At 40.2% G+C, this 26,365-nt stretch overlaps 5 protein-coding genes and 1 pseudogene across 7 annotated transcripts; 3 read left to right on the forward strand and 3 right to left on the reverse strand.

Annotated features, from left to right (window-relative positions):
* Positions 1-243: 243 nt before the first annotated feature.
* On the reverse strand, positions 244-1,533 carry LOC133717064 (dnaJ protein homolog). The gene has a single exon (XM_062143695.1). It carries the CDS (start codon positions 1,516-1,518, stop codon positions 244-246), a length of 1,275 nt encoding a protein of 424 aa, XP_061999679.1. The 5' UTR covers positions 1,519-1,533.
* Positions 1,534-1,881: 348 nt separating this feature from the next.
* On the forward strand, positions 1,882-6,510 carry LOC133718553 (mitochondrial hydrolase YKR070W). Of its 3 annotated transcripts, none has more exons than XM_062145414.1 (12): positions 1,882-2,036; positions 2,135-2,238; positions 2,431-2,466; positions 2,607-2,680; positions 2,805-2,845; positions 3,316-3,387; positions 3,480-3,681; positions 4,521-4,616; positions 5,066-5,133; positions 5,526-5,730; positions 5,817-5,900; positions 6,050-6,510. In XM_062145414.1, exons 1-12 carry the CDS (start codon positions 1,915-1,917, stop codon positions 6,107-6,109), a joined length of 1,164 nt encoding a protein of 387 aa, XP_062001398.1. In that variant the 5' UTR covers positions 1,882-1,914; the 3' UTR covers positions 6,110-6,510. The 3 variants fall into 3 exon arrangements, with proteins under 3 accessions (XP_062001398.1, XP_062001399.1, XP_062001400.1); XM_062145415.1 differs by having other exon boundaries at positions 5,854-5,900; XM_062145416.1 differs by lacking the exon at positions 1,882-2,036 and having other exon boundaries at positions 2,209-2,238; positions 2,788-2,845.
* Positions 6,511-6,638: 128 nt separating this feature from the next.
* Positions 6,639-13,864, reverse strand: LOC133716836 (uncharacterized; annotated as a pseudogene).
* Positions 13,865-15,209: 1,345 nt separating this feature from the next.
* LOC133717414 (leucine aminopeptidase) lies at positions 15,210-18,570 on the reverse strand. Its single transcript, XM_062144123.1, has 4 exons — positions 17,499-18,570; positions 16,922-17,155; positions 16,512-16,838; positions 15,210-15,700 (listed from the first exon to the last, which is right to left on the reverse strand). The coding sequence occupies exons 1-4, from the start codon at positions 18,477-18,479 to the stop codon at positions 15,404-15,406; spliced, it is 1,839 nt and encodes a 612-aa protein (XP_062000107.1). The 5' UTR covers positions 18,480-18,570; the 3' UTR covers positions 15,210-15,403.
* Positions 18,571-19,951: 1,381 nt separating this feature from the next.
* On the forward strand, positions 19,952-23,346 carry LOC133717082 (protein TONNEAU 1b-like). Its single transcript, XM_062143717.1, has 8 exons — positions 19,952-20,196; positions 20,551-20,683; positions 20,787-20,875; positions 20,976-21,098; positions 22,203-22,336; positions 22,436-22,461; positions 22,540-22,693; positions 23,072-23,346. The coding sequence occupies exons 1-8, from the start codon at positions 20,110-20,112 to the stop codon at positions 23,121-23,123; spliced, it is 798 nt and encodes a 265-aa protein (XP_061999701.1). The 5' UTR covers positions 19,952-20,109; the 3' UTR covers positions 23,124-23,346.
* Positions 23,347-23,499: 153 nt separating this feature from the next.
* LOC133717081 (probable adenylate kinase 6, chloroplastic) lies at positions 23,500-26,058 on the forward strand. Its single transcript, XM_062143716.1, has 4 exons — positions 23,500-23,968; positions 24,062-24,202; positions 25,010-25,282; positions 25,648-26,058. Exons 1-4 carry the CDS (start codon positions 23,648-23,650, stop codon positions 25,789-25,791), a joined length of 879 nt encoding a protein of 292 aa, XP_061999700.1. The 5' UTR covers positions 23,500-23,647; the 3' UTR covers positions 25,792-26,058.
* Positions 26,059-26,365: the final 307 nt, after the last annotated feature.

Consider the following 26,365-nt stretch of genomic DNA (forward strand, 5'->3'; position numbering starts at 1 on the left):
AAACATTTACATAACGAAACACATGAACAACAACAAATATTGGGATTATTGAAGCTACCAAAGATTGAAGCTTCAAGAATAGAATAGAAGGTTTCAAAATAATCATTTAACACTTAATTGTCTTGCCAAAATTCTAGGGTCCCGGCTAGACCGCCACTTATCACAGTCAATACATCCTTTATGAGTTGCTATGAATACAAACATTTATTCAAAAATAAAAAAATAAAAAAAAAACGAATACAATCACTGCTGTGCACATTGCACCCTCTCTGCACCACCAGGCATGTCGTTGTCCTCTTCATACGCCTCCGAATGAGCCTGGTGCTGTTTCCTTCTCATCTCCTCCTCCATGCTCACATCATGCAGAGTTGTCTCCTCACACTCATCCAACTCCACATCTGTCAGATCCCGAGATGATGCCTTTGATGGAAGAGCAGCTTCCAAAGCCTTGACCTGCTCGAGGCTCAGAGTTTCAGGGTAGTCCACTGAGAAATGAATGTACAGCTTGCCCTTCATGAATGGCCTCTGGTACATTGGCATACCCTCATCATTGATGGCCTTAAACGAATCAGGCTTCACAACTTGGCCGGGGTTTGATTTGATAAGTAGCTGCCTGCCATCCAAATGGTTCAGCACAAACTGGAAACCACATAGAGCATCTGTGAGTGACAAAGAGTGCTCCACAAAAAGATCATCCATCTTTCTCTTGAATTTAGGATGTTCCTTTTGCTGAATGACGAACACTATATCACCAGTGACTGTGTCAGGAGCCTCATCAGCTTCACCAGGAAATGTGATCTTCTGTCCATTCTGCATACCCTTCTCCACATGGACCTGTAAAACTTTCTTTTCTTGAACAACTTTCTCTCCCTTACATTGTCCACAGCGGTCCTTGGCCCTGATGGTCTCTCCAGTACCCTTACAATCATTGCAAGCATGCTGCATCTGTTGAATCATAGAAGGTCCAAGATGCCTAATAGTGACCTTCATACCAGTTCCTTTGCAACCATCACACTTGGTCGAGGCTCCAGATTTTGACCCCTTGCCTTTGCACTTGGAGCACAACACATTGCGACATAGCGAAAGTTTCTTTGAGGTCCCAAGATATAGGTCTTCGAAAGAGACCTTCAATGAGTGAACCACATCTTCTCCACGTCTCTGTCTCTGTCTCCGTCCTCCACCACCACCTGACATGCCTCCAAATGGGCTGCCACGACCACCAAAGAAAGAGGAGAAGATGTCAAATGGGTCATGGCCACCCGGTTGCATTCCTTCCTTAAGTCCGTCCTCACCATACTGATCATAAATTTCACGCTTCTCCGGGTCACTCAGAACCTCATAAGCCTGAGCCAACTCTTTAAATTTTTCTGGATCTCCGCCCTTATCAGGATGGTTCTTCATGGCGGCTTTCTTGTACGCCTTCTTCAAATCTTCAGCCGAAGTAGTCTTGGACACTCCCAGAATCTCATAGTACTTGGAGTTATCACTCTTCTTCGCTGCCCTACCTCCTCCAAACATCTTTGATTCGATTAATTTCGACTTGATTAATACCCAAAATCCAAAATTAATTAACAGACACTCTAGATCAGATTTCTGCTGATTTCCTTGTAACTAAAGCTGGAGACTTGGAGCCTATATATAAGGAAACTCTGGTAGCTTTCCTTTTCCAAATTGGAAAGGGATTAAGTAGGTTTTTTTTCTCCTAACTGGAAAGGGATAAAGTAGCTTTTCTTTTCCTAATTGGAGAGGGATAAAAGTAAGTTTTCTCATTTTTTTTTTTTTAAAATAAATAATTCCCACCGTCATAAAGGGTGTAATTGTCAATTTCACATCTCTTTATATTTTCTGCCCACACAAATTGTGTGACGGTTAACCGTTAAAGAAGAGCAGAGAGAGATAGCTCTCTAGAACGACATGTCGCCGATGAGATACAGGACGGCGTTTAGGCTTTCCCGGAGCAGAAACCGACTGCCGTTTCGGTTCCGGTCGCGTCCGCACTCCTCTGAGTCTCGGATTGAATGCAGGCCTGAACCACGGTGAGTCAGAATTTCAATTCCGAGTTGCATATGCAATTGCTGCGTTTGGATTCTGATAAAGGAAGAGAGTTGATTTATATGTTTGGTTGCATTTGCAGGTCTTCGTTTGGAATTGCGTTTGACATTGACGGAGTTATTCTCGGCGGCCGTGCTCCGATCGGCGGGTCTCCTCGAGCTTTGAGGAAGCTGTACGGAGCTTCAGGTAGTGCAAAGTCTGATTCTTTTTTTTTTTTTGGTCTAATTTGATAGATTTCAATTATATTAGCGAGACGGAATAGAGTAAATTGATTAGGGAATGTGGAAGTTTCTAATTAAGTTTCGATTTTTCTGTGGAGTGAAATTTTTTTGTGGTGATGATTTCTAGCTTGATTGAAATGCTGCTGCTACTTTGTAGGTACTTTGAAGGTTCCATTTCTGTTTTTGACCAATGGTAAGTTGGCCAAGTGGTTTACCAGTATGTTGTAACTAGCCAATATATGTGGTGATTTTTTCTGGTTGATTCAACTTTTTAAGTATTTGTTTCTAATCATTGATGCTTTAAACACTAAAGTGTCTAAAACGGTTGATCAGGGGGTGGCATCCCAGAGTCGAGACGAGCTGCTGAACTAAGTGAAGTTCTGGGGGTCAATATCCTGCCTTCTCAGGTAATATTCTCAGCATTTATCTTTTTTTGTTACGATGGTGTCAAATTTATGGTTGTATTGTCTCGAATTTATGCGACTGCATTTGGCTGATGGAAACTTTGGCATAGCTCTCTTCCCGATGCAGGTTGTACAGGGTCATACACCTTTTAGAAACTTGTTGAGGAGGTATATGCCAGTGTCACTGATCTTTTTTCTACATAAATCTTTAATTTTGGTGGATCATGCTCTTCCTTGGAGTGAAACCCTGTCTGATAGTGGATGTCGTTAATTACTATCTTTGAGGATGAAGCTAGAAAACATGATATATCAATTTATCAATGAAACATTATGCAAACAAGGCACTGCCAAGTTATCAGTGGGGTTGATTACTTAAGTTGGGCACAATTTCATATTAGGCGTTAGCAGATAAGTTACATCATTCATACTGCATCTCATTTGACTTTTTGTCTAAATACACTTTCATGCGATTAGCATCACCAAAAGAGAAATTCATTTTATGGTTCTGTACGTTAAAAGAATTCTAATTTCTAAGTGTTGTTTGTAATAAGGAGATAGTTATTTTTAATGTTCAGAGTGTAGACAATGCAATGCCTGTTTTCATTATCTTAGGTTTCGGCGATTTTATCTGTTTTCAGATATGAGAATGAATTGATTGTTGCTGTTGGAAAAGGGGAACCAGCTCTTGTAATGTCAGAGTATGGTTTCAAGTAAGTCTAGCTACTCTTAGTTAAGATTTGATACCTTCTGTTGCTAGATTTGTAAAAAGTAACAAATAGCTAAGATTTATCTTTTATGGCAGAAAAGTTCTCTCATTAGATGAGTATGCATCCTACTTCAAGGATATTGACCCGGTAGCTCAATATAAGATGTGGAGAACTAAGCAGGCATTGGATTGCAGTAGCCACTTGAAGGAATCGGTGCCAAGATACGATGTATACTCTGACAGGGTTAGTGCTGCTTTTGTCGTTAGTGATCCTGTAGATTGGGGCAGGGACATTCAGGTATATTTTCAGTTCTCTTTTTTTGCTTATAATGCAGCATTACTGTATTAGGGAGCGTAATTCACTGCATCTACTATTTTCCTATTGTAGCTTCTCTTTCCCAGGTGGTTTCAAATTGTAAATCTCATATGAATTGCTAAGGTGGTTTGTATATGAACTGCAAAATAACATTACACTGTATTAGCATAACACTGAAGTTGTAGCTGAGCTTTAATAACTATTTTCCTAGGCTGCAAATATTTAGAGGTGCTTCTAGAAAATCTAAACCATGAAATTTAGCAGTCATATTGATCATGAGTCTGTGAGGTAACTATATACCGAGACACTTTAGCGGTAATGGATCATGTATATTTCATTCAGTATGATTGACTCATGAAGCCATGAACTTTGTACTATTGTAACTATGTCTTTAAATAAATTGACATATTGAGCTCTTTCTCACTATTATGGCTTTCATCCTTTGCAATATGTGCTGTCATATGATTTGATGTTAACAAGAAATAAGTAGTGATTTTGAACTTTAGTGTTGACAATAACATTTTAAGTCTCTTGTCTATATAATATATGTTTCTAATAAGGGTGGGAAATACTTCTAGTTCTCATGCAGAGTGGGTTGATAAATTTAATTCTGAATAAAATTTACATATATGCATCATCCACGAGTCCCTTACAGCATTATGCATGTGAAATTATACTTTTGACTGTGTATTTATGCATCTTCTTATTAGTTGTCCTCTGGTGAATTTTGGGTGCTGTATTTTATGGTACCGTCATCTTAAGACAACCTCGGTTGTTTGTGCCCCATTAAAACCTTTGAGCTAATTCATGTATTGAATTAGGTTCTCTGTGACATTTTAAGATCTGGAGGGATTCCTGGATGGGAGAATGGCAATCAGCCACCCCTTTATTTTGCTGCAGATGACCTTGAATATCAGGTTGGTCACTCTGATTCTTCAAACATGTACTGAATACTTATCTTAGAAGCAAAAATTTGTTTAGTTGACAAAATTGTCAGAGAAATAAACTGATAGTGGACACCCATAATTTTTTATCTTTTCATTAGCCAGCATGCTAGAAGTTTCAGTACCATTCCCTTAGTCATCACCTGACAGTTTCAGTACTTGATGGGTTCCATTGAATTGTGGACAATGCCAGTGAGCATCTTGATGCACAGTCATGCTTTTCATATGGGTTCTATTTGGATGGTTTTCTCCAGATCCTTGACTTCCAGAAAAGTAGGATCAAAATAGGATGCAATTCCATATAACCACAACTCCCTTTTCTTTTTCAACTACAACTCCCTCTTCTTTTTCAACTGTAAGGTTTACATGATAGTATGAATCACGGGAGTGTACTGATCAATTGCATACTGATTCACATGCAGGCTGCATTTCCTTCTCAGAGACTTGGAATGGGTGCTTTCAGAATTGCACTAGAAAGCATCTTCAACAGGTAGGTGAGACTTGGTTGTTGTCATGTCTATATATTCCATGCACTAATTATAAACCAGCACATCAGTTTTCACATTGAGTCAATAACCAGATCTTTGGGTGTGAACTTGTGATGAATCTACATGGAAATGGGTTCTTTGGTACCCATCTTGGAAAGCCTTGTCTCATCATTATTGTTAGTTACCCACAAGGTCCATATGCTTGCAAAGAAAACTTATCATAATTGACTTGCTTTGGGTAAATACTTTTTACCAAGAAAATTTGAATCTTGAACCGTAAGACATCCATGTGTCACAGACTGATCAATGAATGTTTAGGAACAACTGATCTACGTAACTTTTATGCAGTTCATGAGTAACTTCAATAGCATAATCCATTTTGGCTTTGCTGCAGAATTCACCATAGTACTTTGGAATATGTATCTTTCGGGAAGCCCAATCCGTTTGTATTTAAGAACACTGAAGCTCTATTGGCAGAGTTTCAACCATCTCAATTTGATGATCATATTTCAGAAAGTGGATGCTCTCAGTCACATGATTTCAAAACCCTATATATGATCGGAGACAACCCTTTGGTTGATGTCAAAGGTGCTCAACAGGTATGTCTTTTTCCCTTATGGTGACAAACTGTTGCTATCTCTTGTTTTGGATGGATTTTAACAAATCACCTCACCTAATTTATCAGGCCGGACATCCCTGGTTTTCTATTTTGACAAGGACAGGTGTTTTTAAGGGAAAAGATAATCATAAGGAGTTTCCAGCAGATATGGTAAGTTCAATATAGAAGTCAAGAAATGCAATCAAGTTCATCTTGTGGAGTTATTAATATAAGACTGATAAATGTAGAAATGGGTTTTAGAGTTAATTTGTCGCCTGTAAGTCCGAAAACTGTGTAATATCCTTTTGTTGTTTCTGTAGGTTGTGGATACTGTAGAAGAGGCAGTGGACTTCATTCTGAAAAGAGAAGGAACTTCTTAGCACAGAGTTATGTGACAACCCCTCCCAGTTAATAGAAGATTGGAGCAGGAGAGATCAACTAGTATTTCTGCAAACATTAGCTCAAGCTGAAACAAAACTACAATTCATCAAAACATCATTAGCGAGTTTATTTTTCTCCTTTCTTGACCTTACACAATAGTTTGCAATATCGGCCGCTTTTGTCACAGTCTCAAGAATTTGATCCAAGTGTCCCTCTTCCACTGAACAAACGAAGCATACCTAGTGTCTTTGATCGAAAATAGTCAGGACCTCAGGGTTGTAACTGTGTTCCTCAGGAACCAAATTTGAAGTTCCAAAGTCTCAGTTTTGTAATGTATTATTGTCTATATGCTATTCATGCAAGCAGAAGAGGAGTATAATTATTAAGAGATGAATATCCATTCTTTTGCTTTTTTTTTTCTTTTGGAAAATAAATCAATCAACTTAAAACCCACACTACAACAATAGTATGCCAGTCTATTTATTTTACGAGGCAATGACTCCAGCTGAAACAAAATAGTACGGATTTATCCATACATTCCTACTAGTACTAGCAAAATCCTAATCATCTTTCGAATGCAGATGATAAGAACAAACAAGAAAGCGAAAATCTGAACCTATATAACGATACATTTCTACCAAATTCAAAACCCAAATGAATGTAATATGCACCCAAAGACGATAGAATTAGAAATGTGATGCCTCATTCAACCAAAAGTGTGTACATTATTCTTGTTACTGGATCAAATTCCCATCAATACCTCCAGCTCCGTGGCTACTTCTTTCATGGAAGGCCTTTCCTCGTTTCTTAACCTTGTACATCTTTCTGCAATGCTCGCCACTACTTTTTCGACTGTCTTAAGATTTCCGTCATGACTACTTCACGATCAAGGATTTGATCCAACCGACCCTCTTGCACTGAATCAACAAATATGACTCAAGTTTCTCTCTTTGTCGGGCCTATCAAAAGACACTGCTCTTCTGCTCGTTAGTAGCTCCATTAGCACAACTCCAAAGCTAGTGTGGTTGATTGAAGATATTCAGGGTCCAAGTATCCTAATGTCCCTGGCGGTAAAGTGGGTACAGTATATTGTTCAGTAGTGGGTACACCCAATATTGAAGTTTCAAAGTCTATCAGTTTTGCGGTGTAAATTGGCGGAGCCTGCAGTGTAGGCCGAGCGGGTGCCGTTGCCCCCACTCAAATAATATTTATGCTGCCTGATATATATACATGATTCTATTAGTGTTCTAGCTGCACTTGAGGAGTTGAGGGTTTAATGGTTTATCGTCAAAGTAATAGAAGGTCTTGCCCCCACACTGAGAAAGAGTTGGCGTGATCTAAAAAAAGGCTTTAAACTTAATTTTATTGGTTCTTTGCATAAGAGTTTTTTATTATTATTATTTATTTATTTATTTATTTTTATCATTTTATCGGGGTCTTGACAAAATGCCCAAATTTGAGCTAATATGAATCTATTTAGGTGGTGTTTGTTACACGGGATTGGACTGGATTGGAAATTCTTATCTAGTCCAATCCCAGTTATCCCATGTTTGGCAGCAAGGGGACTCTTTTTAATGAGACTCCACAGTCCCAAAAGCCACCCCGACACCGTCTACCACAAACCCACCAAAAACCATGGGATTGTGGAAGCTCGATCTACTCTTCCCTTCCGTTCGTCGTTCTCTCATCATTCTCAACCTGCAATTCAACCTCAACCCATCTATTACTTCATTCCCACACCCCTGTGGCGGCAGTGTTACTAGCCACCCAACCTTCATCACCACCCAGACGGAGCACAAGTGCGTCCTCGACTCCTGTCGCCATCTCCAGCAGGAGGGTTTTGACATCACCTGCCTTCCGGTGAAGCCCGACGGGCTCATCGACCTGGACCAAATGAATGGAGCCTCAGATGAATGAAGATGGGCAGGAGAGGGGGATAAGGAGCGGGACGGTTCCGACGCCGTTGGTTGTGGGGATGGGGACTGCTTGCAAGATTGCGAAGAAGGAGATGGAGTATGATCAGAAGAGGATTAGTCAGCTGCAGGAGAGGATGCTAAGTGGGATTAGGGAGCAGCTGTATGAGGTGGTGGTGAATGGCAGTATCGAGAGAAACTACCCGGAGAGGATCCCATGTTCTTGCTGGTGTTGAAGGTTTTGCAAGTTGGTGGTGTTGAAGCTTTGCTGGTTTTGGAGATTTGTTGGTGTTGAAGCTTTTGCAGGTTGGTTCTATATTTAATCCCGCTGGCACCAAACATGGTTCAAGGTACTCCATAGCATAACCTGGCTTGAAGAGTGGAGGACTCTAAAAGAAATTAAGCCGGGATAACACAATCCCCCCTAACAAACGCGGCCTTACTTCACTAAAAGATTAGTGTGCCCACTTACCCTATTTAAATATTAAAAGACAATTTTAACCTTTAAATTATTAAGAAATTACAAAGCATCTCTCTCTCTCTCTCACACACACACACACACATAATTCCGCATCCTCGATCGTTGATCTATCCGAGTCAACTTGCTCTGTCCATTGCAATGGCCTCCTTGGCGGCTTTGCAACCATCACCGCTGGCTTCTCCATCGTCGAGCCCTAGGTTGCCATCATCTGAGGCTTTGTCGTCGCCGTCGTGTAAGGAGAAACCCAAAAATCTGGGCAGGTTGAATTGCGGTCGCTCATCGACGGCGGCGTGAGAAGTCGCTCTCTGTGCCTTATGGTCTAGGCTTGGCAGAAGAGATGTATAGTCACAAAAGTAGCGTGGAAGGAGATGAACACTTGGTTTGATGGGTTTAGCATTTTTTGATTAGTGGTTGGTTTTGTTGTTTGCTGTGATTTATTTGTTTATTTTTGTAATCTTGATACAGGAATTGTTGTAGATTTGAAGTGCTTTGGGTACTATTTCAGACCGCAATTTTCATATTCATTGTGCCCAACAAGAAGGTTTTTGGGGGGGCCAATAAAATTATTATTGGGAAAAATAACGTTTTTATTGGGGAGCAATAATACTTTATTGAGGGGCAATAATACCCAAATTGAGGTGCAATAATGTTATTATTGCCCCCCAATAAAGTTTTTATTAGGGGGCAATAAAAATTTAATAATTTATAGAGTTTTATTGGGGGGCAATAATAGTCTCCGACGACCTTTTCATTGACCTATGAGATCTCCGACGACCTCTTTGGGAATATTTGGTGAGCTCTGGTGAGGTTCCCGGCTAAGTCCGGATTCCAGTGACCGGTGACAGGATTCCGGCGACCAGTGACCGGATTCCGGCTTCTAGAGACCGGTGACCGGATTCTGGCGATGGAAGTCCGACGAAGTCTCCCATGAATTTTCTCTCTTCCACCCTCTCTCTATGTGACAAAGGGAGAGAGGGCAAAATTGTCCTAAAAATAAATAAAAAACAATAAAAAAAATCACTTAATTGACTCAATTGGGTATTAGGGTAAAAAATATGTAATTTATTGGGTAAGTGTGCAATCTTATAAGATGTTTGCGTAAGTGGGGTTAGTGTAGTTCAAATTTGGGTAAATGGACATTTTCCCTTTTATCTATAGTTTCTCCTATAGTTTGGCCTTATGGTACAATCTTATTCTTGAAAAATTAGCTCTCTCTATATAATTATATATATGTATATGTATTCGCCCCCACATTGGGAATAATCTGCCTCCGCCACAAGGTGTAATTCTTGTCTAGTAGTATATTTGTTGACTTCACATCTCAATGTATGATCATTGGCGTGGCGGAATGGAAGTATGCTAGTGCTCCTGCCACATCCACCACTACTTTTAATCGCAACTCCAATGGAAGTGGCGGTGATCCTTAATCCCTTGCCGTTTATTTTATGAATGTGTTCATAAAGACTTCCATGCAGGATGTACTCCCAAACCAGTATAAGAGGATTTGTCTCCAAACAACATCCTATGAGTCTCATCACATTTTTGTGGTTGATTGAACAAAGAACATTTACCATATTAACAAGCTCATTTTCTATTGTTGGAGACATAATTGTGAACTTCTTTACCGCAACGACTGAATTATCTGGTAGTATCGCTTTGTAAATTGTTGCATAGCCTCCTTTACCAAGTACTCTACATTCATGGTAATTTGTGTAGCCTTCTTTAGGTCTTCTTCAGTAAAGATTGCTGCCCCAACATTTTGTAGATGAATATACAACCGACTTCTGGAGTTGCAGTATCCTTTGAAGTGCGTTGCGAAATGAACGCCCAGTCTCTCCATATCACTGGCCATTAGAACAAGGGCTTCAACAACACCCATTGCCCTAGCAGACTCAGCTGTTGGCGAAGCAAGAAGTTGCCCTCCACATAATTCTCCTACATCTCGTTGCAAATTACTAGAACAATCTCTCTTTTCAATGCTTACAACTCCATCCACGATAAAAAACATTAGTTGAAGTGGTTCCCCCTCTTCAATAATTTCTTACCTGTGGGAAGGGAAGGATAGCTAAAGTGTGCGGCTAGGACCTACACTTTCTGACTTTTTGAAAGACTAAAATACCCTAATATAAAATTACAATAAAAAACAATCTCTTATTAAAAATTACAATTTGTTTTTTTGATTACATTCTATAAAACACGTTCTTAATATTTCCGTTCATCGCTAAACCCTAACTCTTTCTTTTTTAGCATTCATCATCTTCAATCGTTATCATGCTATACTAACAAGTTTTATGCCTCAAAATTTATCATATTAACGCTAATGGAGTTTGAAAACACCTACTTGGATCCTGAAAATGAGGTAATCGCGTTGTCTAAAAACATCATATGGTTTGAAATTTAAAAAATATATGTAGAGTGAGAAAAGAAAGTAGGGTGAACAAAGTAAATTAGAAATAAAAAATATATATATGTAGGGTGAGAAAAGAACGTAGGATGAACAAAGTAATTAGTAGGGTGGCTTGAAAAATGGTATTTTGGGTACTGCAAATGGGTGGACAAAGTAAACTAGAAATTTAAAAAATAAATGTAGGGCGAGAAGAGAAAGTAGGATGAACAAAGTAGTTAGTAGGATGACAATAGCCGCACCCTAGCAAAAATGTCGATGATAATGTATGAGCGCCAAACCATCTTAGCTATTGTTGGCAATAAAGAAGAATACTTCCTCTTTCCAAATTCATTGATCAGACGTGGATGATGTTCAGATGTATAAACTTGAACAATAATATCTATTACATAGAAGAGATTTGTAACTAATCTTGAAACAAGAGCTGCTACCTTTAGGTTTTTGTCAAGTCCTAAACAGCTCTTGTCGTGGTTGATTACAGGGATCTAGAGGAACAACGGATCTAGCATGACGGCAAACATACATGATACTACAAATATCTTTCTCTAGTAGTGCTTTTCGAAGAAGGACAACGCCGGATGATAAGCTTGATCCTAATTAGTAACGTCTACTAAAGCCACTTCGGGGTTAGCCATAACTGGGTTTACACAGTGGAGCGACAGAGACTTGGTTTAGTGACCAATTGATTCTAGCCCACTAGCTAGCTAGCTCTGATTTGCAAGATAATGTAGCAGCAAAAGCAATTCTCTGTTGTGAAGTAAGAGAAAATGTTTGGAGGAATCTTTTTATTTTTATTTTTGAAGGGAATATTTTTATTTTATTTTTATATAGATAGAAATGTAAGGTTTATTAGCATTACAGGATTTAGTACAATTACAGATAGGCCTCTATAACTATTTCATTTACATGGATAGCCACACTTATACAAATATTTGCAACACTCCTTGTTTGATATTTCATGTCAATAGTATTGCCTCCGTTATGCGTTCTAAGTTGTTTTGTTAAAAACTTTGTCAAGTAATAAAAACCTTGTGAAAACAAAAGTAAACTTGGTCGAAGGAGAAAAAATGAGCAAATGTGTATATGTCGAATCATGGTATCTTCAGGATGCAATGTAAGAGGAGTGGCGCCGGCCATGCCAAAGATGTGGCTTATTAATATCTTGCCAAGTAACAAATCTCGTTGGGACAAAATAATCTTAGACGAAGGACAAAAGAGTGCACGATGGTCAGGTGAGTATGCTTCGAGATACTCCTCTTGAAAACTACATGTTAAGTAACCCAGCTAATCAACATAAACCAATATCTTGAACATACTTCTGGAATGTAGATTTTGGTAATGACTTGGTGAAGATCGGATATGCTTAACTTTAATCTTATGATGTTCTTGTTGTTACTGATTTAAGCAGAATTTTGGTGCAATATGCTTGGGGTCGTCGCTTTTGATGAAACTCGTCTTCATCTGCTTGATAGAAGCAACATTATCCTCGTAGATAATCGTCGGTTCATTAGTGGTGGAACATAGTCCACATGTGCCTCGAACATGCTTTGTAACGACTCTCAGCCATATATATTCACGTACCACTTCGTGAAGAGTTAGAATCTCAACATGATTTGAAGATGTAGCAACAACGGTCTATTTGGTGGACCTCCAAGAAATTGCTTGATTCCAATGGTAAAGACATAACCAGTTTAGGACCGCGTCTCGTGTAAGTTTGATAGATAGCCCGCGTCAGCATATCCAACAATGTGAACATCATTCTGAGGATTAAGCGGGTTTGATCCATTCCTTGATGTATAGGGATATAATAAACTCATATTTGTCGTACCTCTAAGGTAGTGAAAAATGTCTTTTATGTCATTCCAATGGCGGAGTGTTGTGGTGGCGTGTTGGCGCAGAGTTATATCTAGCTAACAAGTTCACAGAAAATGAAATGTCTGGTCTAAGTCATTGAGCGAAATACAATAATGCGCTTATTGCACTTAAATATGAGAATTCTTGTGTCAATATCTCTTTGTTATCATCTGCAAGACGAAACGGGTTTCTCTTAGGATCTAAACCTCGAACAACTATGGACATGCTCAAAAACTTTTATATATCCTCATTAAAGCTATTGGCGGGTCCACTAAATAAGCTACGACTACGCTCATGCGATTGCACCTCAAGGAATAGGGACGCGTATGGACCTGACCCTCTAAAGTTGACAACTGGCGTGGATCCCAGCGCGCACCACTACCTATATAAAGGGGATCTAATCCCCAGGCTCGGGGTAACTTTCATTTCTTTCATTCCCGCCCATTTCTGGATTAGCTTCCGCTTTATCCATTTCTGACTTAAGCATCAGAGGAGTAAAGTCCGGAACACTCCGGATTTTCTCTTGACGACTTTTCTCTGTTGACAGATCTCGACGAAACGATCCAGAAGCGGAAGCTATCTCTAGTCAAATTCATTCACCCCTAGCCCATCCGGATTCACTCACTAACATTTGGAGCCGTCTGTGCGATACTGGACAAAAAGTTAAGGTGCCTAATAGTTGACAGACGCACCAACTCTCACGCCCTCCCTCCTCGGCGGGATAACTAGACACCGACCCTGCAACGCAAGCTCTTCCTTACTTTAGAAGATCAAATCATACACTCTACCCCACTGGCATCCGGCGGAAGTAAACCAACAGAAGCCTCATGTTCTTACCCTGCCCACAAGATGGGGTAGATAAGGGAGGACATCAATCAAATACTCGCTGAGAGGGTAGAAGCAGACAATCGATATAATGATCTGAGCGCCTTAACATCTTCTGGATGTAATTTGATTGATAGACCAAAATTCCATCTGCAAGGTGCTCGAGCTCCAGGCTAAGGCAATAATTCTTTCTTCTAAGATCTTTCATCTCGAATTCCGACTTCTGGTGCTTGGTAGTTTCCTTGATCAGTTCCTCCACATTGTTAACAAAATTCATGTTGATTATGGGGGTGAGGGCTCAGACCAGTGTCCTTTTCACTCGGGCTTGTTGGGCTTGGGCACCTAGTTCCCACCACGTGATCTTGATCACATGGCCGGATTACATGCACATTGACCCCTTGGGCCTTGGCCACACGGCTCATGGTCATATGAGTCATTTTTAGGCCCATCTCTCCTTCCTTGTCTCGAGTGAACAGACCTTATGTTCCTTTCACGGCCTCGATTTCTCTTTTCGCGATTAGGTTTGCAATGAGCAGCAACATTTGCTTCAGGCAAAAGAGCTTCTCGAGTACCTGTGGGCCTGACTCGATCATTCCTCAACAAGAGGTTGTTGTTTTTTTCAATGAGCAACAACGTAGTGATCAATTCCGAGAATTTGGTAAAGTGTTTCTCCCTGTATTGTTGTTGCATGACCAAACAGGAGGCAGGGAAGATGGAGCAAGTCTTATCAAATATGTCAGCTTCCGTGAGCTTCTCGAGTACCTGTGGGCCTAGCTTGATCATTCCTCAACAGGAGGTTATTGTTTTTTTTTTTCAGTGAGCAACAACGTAGTGATCAATTCCGAGAATTTGGTAAAGTGTCTCTCCATGTATTGTTGCTGCATGACCAAACAGGAGGCAAGGAAGGTGGAGCAAGTCTTATTAAATAGGTCAGCTTCCCGTGAGCTCTCCCCTACCCAGCCCAACAAAATTTGAGGAGTGAGCGGATCCGGTAGATCTCCGAAGTATACTCACTCATAGATTTCAAATCCTGGAAACGGATGTTCTGCCAACCATATCTTGGCATCTTGCTTTAGGCAATAAAATTTACAAATATGCCGCTAGAACTATTTACAGGGATAGCCACACTAATATAAGTATATACAACAATCCATGCCTTTTTAAACAAAGTCGAGTGTCATAATTGGTATTCACTAGGTCCACATATTTACTCATTGTGGAGGAGGGTTTCCCACATTTTATCAATCAACTTTTTCTTTTGAAATGTTGTTTCAAGTATGTTATAATGAGTTCGTCTATGTACTGATACATCAAGTAAACTAATTTAATTCAGAGGTAGACCGACTCTATGTATTAATAGACTAATATAAAACTACTATACTTTTCAATCAAACTAATCTACTTCTGTATCAAACTAAACTAAGTGTACTTTCCTTGTTAGATGCTTCTTTTTTGTTTTGCTTTTTTGTATTTTTATCGAGCTTTGCTTAGAATTTGTAGAACAGAACGGTGATCATGATATCAAACCACTAAAGCAACTGCAATAATATGACAGCTGAACCAAGTAAATTTGAATCAAGACTATCAGATCAGTATCATCACATCCAGCCTAACCCTGTAAATGAGATACAAAAGCATTACTTTTTATTTACGAGATCATATCAGCGAAAGGCATCAATGAAGATGCCAGTATTCAACAAAATTAGCAGTCAAGACTAGCCTAGAGATCTCAGAGATTAACATAAACAACAACCGCAACAAGGATTAGCTTCAGGAATACAGTTCATACTGTAATTTACAGTTCTCACATCCCATTCTAGATGTGCTTGCTAAGGATTGTCTCAACAACACCTTGAGCTATAGGGTGATAAGTTTCGCGAGCCTCTGCAAACACCCTCTTGGCCAAAATCTTCTCCTCTTCCTTACCAGTGCCTTCTACAAGAGCAGTGTATAGTGGGACAAGGTACTTCTTCCTCCCGACTGCCTTCAAAGTTTTTTCTACCTCAGCATAGTGATCTTTGCACTTGGAACCAATTGCCAGCAGAAGAAATGCCACCTTTACTTCATAATCTTTCGATTCAGACAGACTGTAGCGAGCATTCAAGTCTAAAATCTGCACATACATAGAACAATATACATTCAGAAAATGAAGACCGACATCTGTATGAAGTCAAATGAAACTCAAGCATCATATGTGCTAACATGGACATTTATACAATGTTTTGTTCCGAGGAAGTAAGATAAATTGTCATAAGCAGAGGATAAATATAAATGCTCAGCTATATCAGAAACAAATCTTTTAAAGTTATACATGAGAAATAATATAGTCATGTTTTCCTTGGAGGTCAAGGGATCAAGGCTCCAAAAAGCCATACGAAGTTTAGCAATTGGAGGCTTCCAAGTCCAATGACAAACTCCTGGAATCTTACTCAACAAGGTATGAAATCTATGACCTCCAAATACTATTTCAAGTCTAAAAGCTTATGTTTCATGTACAATCAACCAAATTTACTATCTACAAAAAAGATGGCAATTTTTGTACAAAATAGAAAAGTATATTACCAGCTTCTAGGCCATCTATAAATTAATTCACTTTTCAATCCGAAAAAAAATCCTTAAGACATAGTCCAATGATAACAGAAACATGTATATGAAGAGACAGAATAAGATTTTTGGTCTGTGAGTTAAAGTGATCTATATAACTTGATACAGACTAAGAAACAACAGAATGACCAAGTGAGTTTGCGCCCTTGCAAAGATCAAGTAGTCTGTGGAACAGTGGAATTTCATACAAACTAAGAAATAAAGAGATATTAAATGAAGGTTTGTTATACCAAGCCATTATCTCTGAAGGTCGTCAGAAACTAATTCACGGAAAACAACGAAATATTATAGTTGTTGAAGAGAAGAAACTTTAACACTACCTGTGAAGCTTCAATAGATTTGGGCAGGTTCTCCAAGTAGAGCTCCCACTCCATTCCTCCCCAGTCAGCAACTTCATCCTCCCTCGGCATCCTACCAAGCTTAAATTCATTTGCCATCAATATAATTTTTGTATAGATGCTGGAAACAGGTTCATAGGCATCGGGAGGGATACCAGTGCCCTCAGTCCACAGAATCAAGTCAATCTCTTTCTCTATTCCAGGTAGGTTTGCTTTCAGAAATTCGAGAAATGTTTCGGTATCAATTGATTTGAACTTGAAGGTGGCAATATACTTCTTTGTAAATTCATCAAATGCAGGCCTTCCAACCTTAATATTCCAGAGCAAACAAATACAATCAAAATCCTCTTATAAGACAATATCAATAGACGAAGAGGTGATAATCAAACTACCTGACGTTCAATGCGCCACAGAAACTGGAAACCTTTTTCATATGGAACTTCAGAATACACATCATCTGGGTCCACTCCTTCCTGATTGGTTTTCAGCTTTGTGAACTCCATGTTATCCTTGAACCTCTCCATTTCCTTATTTAAACCCCTCCAACCAATTCCAATATTCAATGCAGCTCTGTCCTCACCTTGCACAGCCTCAACAATTCTTCTCTCCGCATATGTTGTGAAACCCTGTCATAACAACGGTAACAAGCTCACTTCACTTGCAAAAACAGACATTATACATAATCAACTGCGAGCTGCTCAAAATATCTGTAAGCTCCGATGCATTATCCAAATTCTCCTAGACCATATGTTACACTTGAAAATTGACCAATGCGGATATATAAATAAATTGAAGAAACCTAACATCCGAATATGGAACCAATGAACTTCAAACCAAAAATGCAAAGAAACAAGCAATATCTATGCATAGTTTCAATGCAAATGCAAACCAAACCAGTAAAAGAATGCAGTTTCATCATTTTCAAAACCCACTTGAATGTGAAATATATGACTTTAGTAAATGTGATACCTCATTCAACCAGAAGTGCTCATTAGTCTTGTTAGTGATCAAATTCCCGGTCCAACTATGAGCCAGCTCATGCGCCACCACCTGTGCGCCGCTCGAATCGCCTTTCAGCACCGTCGGGGTCAGAAACGTCATCCTCGGATTCTCCATTCCGCCGTAAGGAAAGCTCGGCGGCAGCACCAGCAAATCAAACCTCTCCCACTCGTAAGGCCCAAACAAGGCCTCCCCTTGCCTGATCATGTCCTCGGCGCTCGCAAACTCCTTCGCCGCCAATTCCAGCACCGCCGGCACCGCCTCCGAGTAAACCCTGGTCCTCGGTCCCACCTCCCGGAACCCTAGCTCCCCGACGGCGAACGCGAACAGGTACGGCGGAATCGGCTGCTCCATCACGAACTCCTCCACCGTCCTCCCCTCCGCGCACCACGCGCCGTCGCCGCACGCCAGCGCCGATCCCTCCCCGGCGATCGGGTCCCTGCGGTCGACGTGGCGCGCCGACATGACGGCGGAGAGCTGGCGCGGGACGTTCAGCCGCGCCGAGTAGCAGACACGCGCCGCCGGGGTGTCCTGGCACGGGAACACAGACCGCGCGTGGATGGCCTGGCACTGAGTGTAGACAAACGGCAGCGTTTTGTTGAAGGTCTGCGGCGGCGAGAGCCACTGGAGCGCGGAGGAGTTGGGGGCGGTGGTGTAGAGCACGAGAACCGAGGAGTGGTTGGCGAGCGTGACGGTGAGGTGGCAGCCTTTGATTGGGTCGGGGGAGGAGAGGGAAAAAGGGAGGGGAGCAGAGGATTGGGGGTCGAGGACGGAGTGGACGGTGAGGCCACGCGCGTCGAGGGAGAGTGGGCCGGAGTGAGGGGCCAGGAGAGTGAGGAGGGCGGAGGCGTGGATGGTGGAGGAGGAGAAGTCGAAGAAGAGAGAGAGGGAAATGTGGTTGGCGAGTGGGTGAGTCGAATCGGTGAACGAGTGAGGGTCGATCGGAGCCATAATCGGAAAAATCAAAGTTAGGGTTTTGCAGAGAGTGAAGTCAAAGCGATTTTGGGAGAGAACGAAGTCTGGGTTTTTTTTTTGGCTTTTAAACTTTGGAGGGAGAAAGGCGTAGGAAAAGAATCAGATACGGGCGGGTGTATGATGGGATGTCATTAAAAAGAGATTAAGGATGCTTTTTTGGATTAACTTTATGATTGTTTCTTCCAAGGAATAATCTTTGCTTCTCTCTGAAGCTTAAGTCCAAAGTTGGTGATTATCATTTTTTTATTAATAAAGAGAGTACCCTTTAAGAATATATAGATTTTTGGAATATTGTTTGCGTTTTTTTCTTTAACAATAATATTGTTGGGTTTTCTTGGAAAGGATGGGTGTGATTTCTCCACCTAGATTTGAGATGTAATTGATAATGTAAAGTAATGGCTCAAGGTGTTACATAGTTATGGATGCAATGGCTCATTTGGATCATGTGATCTCAAGGGTGCAAGTAAACCTACCATGCACTAACAGAAGATAGAATTTAAAACTTGGACATAAAAATGACAAAATTTTAGTTGATAACATTAAATGCGTTGAGTTAAGATTGTGTATGACCTTCACCAAGCGGGAATTCCGCGATCCAATACCTATCTAGCTCAATCACACTTCCACATATCTGCAGAGATCTATTCAATTCGTTTCAATTTTTGTACCAAAAAAATGAGAAAATAACTACAAACCGAAAATCAGATTCAGTTCGAATCTCGATTTTTGCCTGAAAACTGAAACGTTTACGCCTAGGGGTGGGCACGGGCCGAAATGACCATGATCCTAAACCCAAACCCAAACCCAATCCTAACAACGGGACAAGACGAGATGAGATTGTTTTTTTTTTTTTTAAATTGATCCCATCCCGGTTTCAGATTCATTCAGAATCATTAAGGATCAGTCTATTTTTAAATAATCTAAACATAATCTGTATAATTCAACTTAGCATTCAAAGTTCATAATAATCAAACACCAACATATATGAGCCTTACCCATATAAAAACCATCAATCCAAACTTTATGGCCTTGCAACACTTGAAAGGAATTCAAATAAGTCCCAGCAAATTGAGTAATTGGTAAATATAAGTATTAAAAATTATCACAAACAACCTATAAAAAATTAATTACATATTAAATATAAATATTTTGGGATGAGACGAGTTCCGATTGAAATTACAATGTCATTCTAATCCCGAAGTATTGGGGACGGGACGGAACCATCCCGACCACTACAAAAAAAAAAAAAAAAAAAAAAAATCCTGTCTTAGACGACCGAATAACACCCGACCCGAAATCACCCAATATCCGATTAGTAGAGAGGCTAATCCGTGAGCTTAGTTAAAGTCGAGGCCCACATTTTACCTGATAATTTGCTTAGCCCAGTGGAGCCTACATAGCATCAAATCAAAACTAAACCCATTATTACCCCCCCACTTTTCTCTCGATTCGACAAAATTCCATCTCTCTCAGAAAACCAAAAAAAAAAAAAAAAAAAAAACCATCTTCTTCTTCAAGCTCTGAAATTTCGAAACTTTCTCAAACAGAGCGAGTGAGAGAAGCACTCTCAGACAGCCTCTCACTGAAACCCTAGAAAACCCAGAAAATGGACGACTACACGAGGGAGATGATGGACCTCAAGACCCTCGTCACTCGGACCCTCGAGAAGAAGGGCGTCCTCGCCAAGATCCGGGTACGAATTTCCCCTTTTACCCTCCATTTCTCTCTCTCATTCCACCCCATTTCGTTAAAGCTTTCGCCTTTCGATCTACCCATTATGAATTCGCAGCTTAATTTGACCCAGAATGATGGGTTGGATTTCTGAAATGGTGGGCCAATTTTAGTTGACTTATTCTAGGGTTTTGTAATCCAAAGTTCGTAGCTTTGTTTGCGTTGAGTGGATTTTGAAGCTTTGGAATTTGAGAATGCGATCCCTGTTTTGGAAAATTACGCTGCGATTTGTAATCCCATGAAATTTTAGTGTTAATGTGAATAGAAAAACTCAATATGTTGGTATAGAAAGTTAATTCTTTGGGTTGTTTTGTAGGCTGAGCTGAGAGCAAGTGTGTTCGAGGCAATTGAAGAGGAGGACAAGGTGATTGAGAAAGACGAAGGCTTGCCTCCGGCGCTGTTGGGTAGCTGCAACGATCGTGCCAAGCAGCTCCATGCTTCTCCTTCGGGTGTGAGACTAATCCTATGCCCGTCATTGTTTGAATATGAGTATCTCATTATGTTATTCTTCGGGTTCTTATGCTTAATTTCGCTTTGGCATCGTCATTGTAGGAAGGTTGCTTACGGCATTGATATGCGAATACTTAGACTGGGCGCAGCTTAGCCACACGCTAAAAGTTTATCTGCCCGAGTGTAATTTGGTAATCAAGTGAACTTTTGCTGCTGAAAGTTTTGAGTTTTTTTAAATTATTGAGCTAGAGTGTTGTTTCTGTACTAATAAATGTTGCTTTTGAATGACAGCAAAAGGATTCTTGGAAATCTGAGTTGAAGGACTTCAGTAACAAGAATGGATATGACCTTAACAGAAATGGGGATAGTGGTCCCTTGCTTTTGGATGTGCTTGAAGGATTTTTGAAGTTTGAGGTTTGTTATTACTGCTTTGAACAAAAACTGTTTAGTTTAACTCAATTACATTTAGACTGTAGTCTTACATGGGAACATTTAATTTGCTTCGAGGTACCTTTGCCTGATTATTATGTTTAATGATGAATCAAATGCTGGTAATTGATCCATGACAGACTCTGGTTATATTGGCATACCTTAACCTGAGTTTTTCTGCCCAGAAGGAAATGTATATGTATGAAGTTAACTGGGGCCGTTTTTCTGCTTTCCATACTTATCTTGAATGCACAAATGTACTTTAGATCAGGTTTTAATATACAATTTGGGTTTTGGATAAAAGCTTTAGAAATCATTGTGGCATTGGTTCTGTGCTATATAAGTTGGTATAAGTCAGTTTCTAGTTGTCCAAATGCAGGTTTTTGATATATGGTAGTGATAAGGAATCACTTCTCATCAGTCGTTTGACTATTGGAGAAGTCTGATTAAGAAACTTTTGGCTAGGACATAGTACATGTGTAAAAGGTAGGAAATAGCATCCTATAGATCTATAAAGAGGAATGCCCTTGGTGGTGCACAAAGTGAGGGGCATTGTTTGATACTTACATAAGAACAAGCGAAGATGGTGAGTTGTTTCTTCTGTTTTTGTTTGCTTAGAGAAGGTTGAAGTACCTCATATTCAACAAAGAAGAGGGGGAGTTTTCTAACATATGGCACTCTTGCACTTTGATTTGATTGAAGCAAAGCCAAAAAGAACTTGTGTTGTGACAACAGGATAGGAAATGATGGCTATGAAATAAACAGCTACCCTGTGCATGGTGTATTATGAGCAACTATGTGCGCACTAATGCTACCATGTGGGTACAGGGCTTTTGTAGAATTAAGCTGATTAGTGCAAGTAGTCTGTTGCTGATACATCAATTTCCCAGAAATATATACATATGACAGTAGTTGGTAATCCCCAGAGTTGGGCTTTTTGAAGTGCATGTCTAGCATGATAGTAAAATTAACCATTTTTTAATGATATCCATACTGGAAACTGCTATCTTTCACTTTGTTGCCTACATGATTATTTGTTTGCAACTATTTCTTTTTCTGAGTTCTAACAATTAGAGCTTGTTTGTACAGAATTTATCTCAGACTAGGGGTACTGGAAGGAGGCTGACTACTTCAGAAGCAGAGTCCTTATCCAATTTAGACTCTCGGAACATGCGAAGACCTTCTTCATCATCTGTTGCTGGAGGCCTACCTCCACTTGGAAGGTGGTGAACCTACTCTACTGCTTGAATGTTATGTATTTATTTTGTTTCCTTTTCTATACCTCTTAATTGATATTGGTTTTATTGATGTGCTTATGATAGGCCTGGTACTGCTTCCCAGTCATCTGGTGAGTGAAAATGCCTACCTTATGTCCTTCCTCTATTTGCTTGCTTTTGTTCTCTATCTGATACAATCTCACATACAGATCGAAGAGGTGGGTCCTCCATGTCTAGCCACAGGAAAGATGATTACAATTGGAGATACGATGAAGAGCTTCCGGAAGATGTCCTCCGAGCTTCAAGTGCCATGGAAAACCTTCAATTGGATAAAAAAGCTCGAAATCTAACCACATCCTGGCGGTACGTTCTGAAACCCTATTGCGAATATTCACATAAACATCAGGAAACACTTTGTTTTCAAATAAAACTCAAGACTGATGCAAAATGCTAGAGATAGATGGATTTACTAGGAGGTTGAAAAAATCAATCTAACGCTGTGTGCAACAGGTTTCTATTCCTTAGTGGTTATTCAAAAGAGAACTAGCATCGTTTCATTTCCTATGAGAGATCATATAGTAGTTTTAGCTGGGCCAGTAAAAAGCAAAAAATCAACCAGTGGATGATTCAGTAATTCCATCGTTAAGTTCAGCAGCATATGTATCTCAGACAGTCAGAGGCACTCATAGTTCATGTGCATTGTTTTCTAAGCTTTATCTGTTCGATGTGTCGTCTGTGCAGGCACGCCGGAGATGGAAGTAGTGAGGACGACAGCAGGTCAGACCAGATGTAGCTGAATCAAATGATGATGACAGCCTTTGTATAACTGCACGTGTATTTTATTTTGTATTTTCATCCTTCGATGATAGTAATTTTATGTAAGATTATACTGTATTCTGATTCTAGTGCGCTTTCGCTTTCCCCTTCGCTTGCTTCAAGTGTTTGTCTGTATTTAATTTCATTTTTGACCCTCGTCGGGAAAACTTAATATCAGTAACTCCCTTCGCTTGCTTCCATACTCTCACTACTGTTCGGATCATTTCACTTTCATCTTATTACGTCAATTGGACACGTGTTAAATCCTCGTTGGCTGCCGGAAGTTTGAAATCGAGAGGCAAAAACATTTATAACGTGGAGGAGAGCGTAGAGTCAGATATTTTCACACGTGGCGCGGCGCGTTTCTAAAAAGCTATTGCCTCCTCCTAGCTTTGAGGAAACGCCAAAAGCCCAAACGCAGCACAAGAGGACATCAAATTCTCAGCTTTTATCTAGCAGCACCTCAAAATAATTGACTTTTGCTTCCCTCCTCCTCCTCCCATGGCGGTTCTGAGCCGCGTTCTGAGACTAAGAGCGGCGGGAGTAGACCGCTTCGCAGTCCGGAGCTTCCGGTCTTCGTCGTGGCGAAATTCCGAAATTGACCCCAAGGCGGCGGCGGCGTCGCAGCAGCTCGGGGAAAAGGCGCTTCCTTTACAGCGAGACGTCAAGGACAGAAATGTCCAGTGGGTTTTCCTTGGCTGCCCGGGCGTCGGCAAAGGCACCTACGCGTCTAAACTCTCGACTCTGCTCGGCGTGCCTCATATTGCGACCGGCGATCTCGTCCGCGACGAGCTTTCCTCTTCCGGTCCGCTCGCCAAGCAGGTGCTTTAGGGTTTTAAACTTTCCCAATTCGTCGTTTTGGTTTGAACTTTTTCAATTTAGGGAAATTTGATTGAAATTTGAGAACAATTGCAGCTTGAGGAGGTTGTAAATCAAGGCAAATTGGTTTCGGATGAGATTATAATAAACTTGCTGTCCAAGCGTCTTGAAGCTAGCTCAGCTAAGGGTGAAACTGGCTTTATTCTTGATGGTTTCCCTCGCACAATTCGACAGGCGGTAAATTTCGACAAAATCTTGATAAAGCATGTAGCTTTTACTTGTTACTTGTTTAGCATATTATGTGTGCATGAATCTATCACACCCAATGCATTATGGGATGTTTAAAGTCTCAAGGGGTAAAGGTATCATCTTGAGGATGTTATCTATGATAAGGCATTGTCGGAATGGTGTTGTCATTTTTTGTCATGACATTTGAATTCTGGTTGGGATATTGATCTTACAACAAAGGCTTGAGGAAGTTCTTGAATGGAGATGAGGCGTGATCGTAGGCGTTGAAGGGGTAAGTCGTCACTGCTAAGGATTAGTTGAGATTAGTAGAGTTGAAATATACACATGAACCTATGGTAATTTGAGGAGTAATTGCTTATGCATTGTGTTGCAAACATGGTTTTCCTTTGTAATATGTTTATGTATAAAAGTTACGTTATACTTAAAAACTTTATAAGTTACTTGATTTTAATCTCTCTAGCGTCGTGAGCACACATGAGTTCATTTAGGTGTATGAGAGACCCATTCCTCAGATCTGTATGTTGAATTTCCACATGATGGTTACTTTGAGGTACATATGCCATTGAATGTTACATGAACATTGTGTGATTTTACAGGAGTCCTGTTGTAGTGGGATTTTCAAGTCATGTAGTGTGAACTTCTTTACTTTTACAACTGCCCCAATGACTTGTGCTGTTTTTTATGTGATGGAAATTATATTCTGACATTCCATTAATTCAGTTACCCTACCTGTCCCTTTGCCTCTCATTCAGTTATAAGTTATGACTTGCCTTCTAAGGTTTTGTTACTTTACAGGAAATTTTAGAGGGAGTTACTGAAATTGACTTGGTAATCAACCTAAAGCTTCGGGAAGAGGCTTTGCTTGCCAAGTGCCTTGGAAGAAGGATTTGCAGTGAGTGTGGAGGAAATTACAATGTTGCCAGCATTGATATTAAAGCTGAGGAAGGGGACCCTGGCATGTACATGTCTCCACTTCTTCCACCTCCACATTGTGCATCAAAGCTTATCTCGCGATCCGATGACACGGAAGAAGTTGTTAAGAGACGACTACGTATATATAATGAAATGGTATTGTTTCCAAGTTCTCATCCATCATTCCAAGGAAGCAACTAACTAGTGTATAGTGCATGACTGAGACACTGCTGCCTGTAGGATTAAGGCACTCTGGTGACTCTGCCTTTTCCTCAGGATTGATCTCTCAGATACTTTTATATAAGACCATGTTCAATATTGATTCTTTGGAACAGGTGACAACATTGAGTACATATGAGTCTCCATTTAGATATCGGCCTGTGAAGGCATGATTCTGCCATTAGTCTTGTCCTTTTAAATGAGAAAAAAAATATAATTTCACTAGTCAGCTATAATAACAATAGTCTAGGATTTTGTTTCAGTTCATGATTCGAGTATCTGATATAATGTTGTTCTTACAGAGTCAACCTGTGGAGGAGTTCTACCGCAGTCGGGGAAAATTGTTAGAGTTTGATCTTCCTGGAGGGATTCCAGAATCCTGGCCAAAGCTACTTCGAGCTTTAAATCTGGAAGACCATGACGACAAACAGTCTGCCGCAGCATGATTTGTATATTTGTATACATTAAAGTTGGTTTCCATTAGGTGAAGCTAGATCATTCATTCTTTGCATGTCAGGGAAGCTGCTGCATTTAATTTAAAAGTTGAAAGGAAAAACTTCTATATGCAATAAAAGCACGAAGCGGCCCATTTCCTTTCGAGTTATGTAAGTGGCCATGGGTCTTGTGTGGGGAGGTAAGCATTGTAAAGGTCAGTCAAGTTGTTTGTTTGAATAATGATTCTTTTTACGGGCAGCAAGTAAAGATTCAGAGCATGGTAATTTTGCAAGTTTTTATGAATTGCACAGTACGTGATGAGCTAAATCTGAACAGGTCCGCAACCCTTAAAAGAGCCAATGCTCAAATTTGAGTATCTGGTGTAACTCGGGAGAGAACAGTCATACTCAATTCTATTGCCATCCGAGCAACAAAAGTAGTAAAATAAAACCAAATTGTCTTTTCCATTGATGCAGAATAACAACTAAAATGGTTTAGTTGGGTGAGGATACAACATTGATCAAACTCTGATGGGCTGGTTGGTATCGTTTTCTTTCTGGGTTTGTTCCAATTTTTCCAGGAAAC

The sequence above is a fragment of the Rosa rugosa genome, chromosome 6 (genome assembly GCF_958449725.1).
Source record: "Rosa rugosa chromosome 6, drRosRugo1.1, whole genome shotgun sequence".
In the NCBI taxonomy this organism is placed as follows: Eukaryota; Viridiplantae; Streptophyta; class Magnoliopsida; order Rosales; family Rosaceae; genus Rosa; species Rosa rugosa.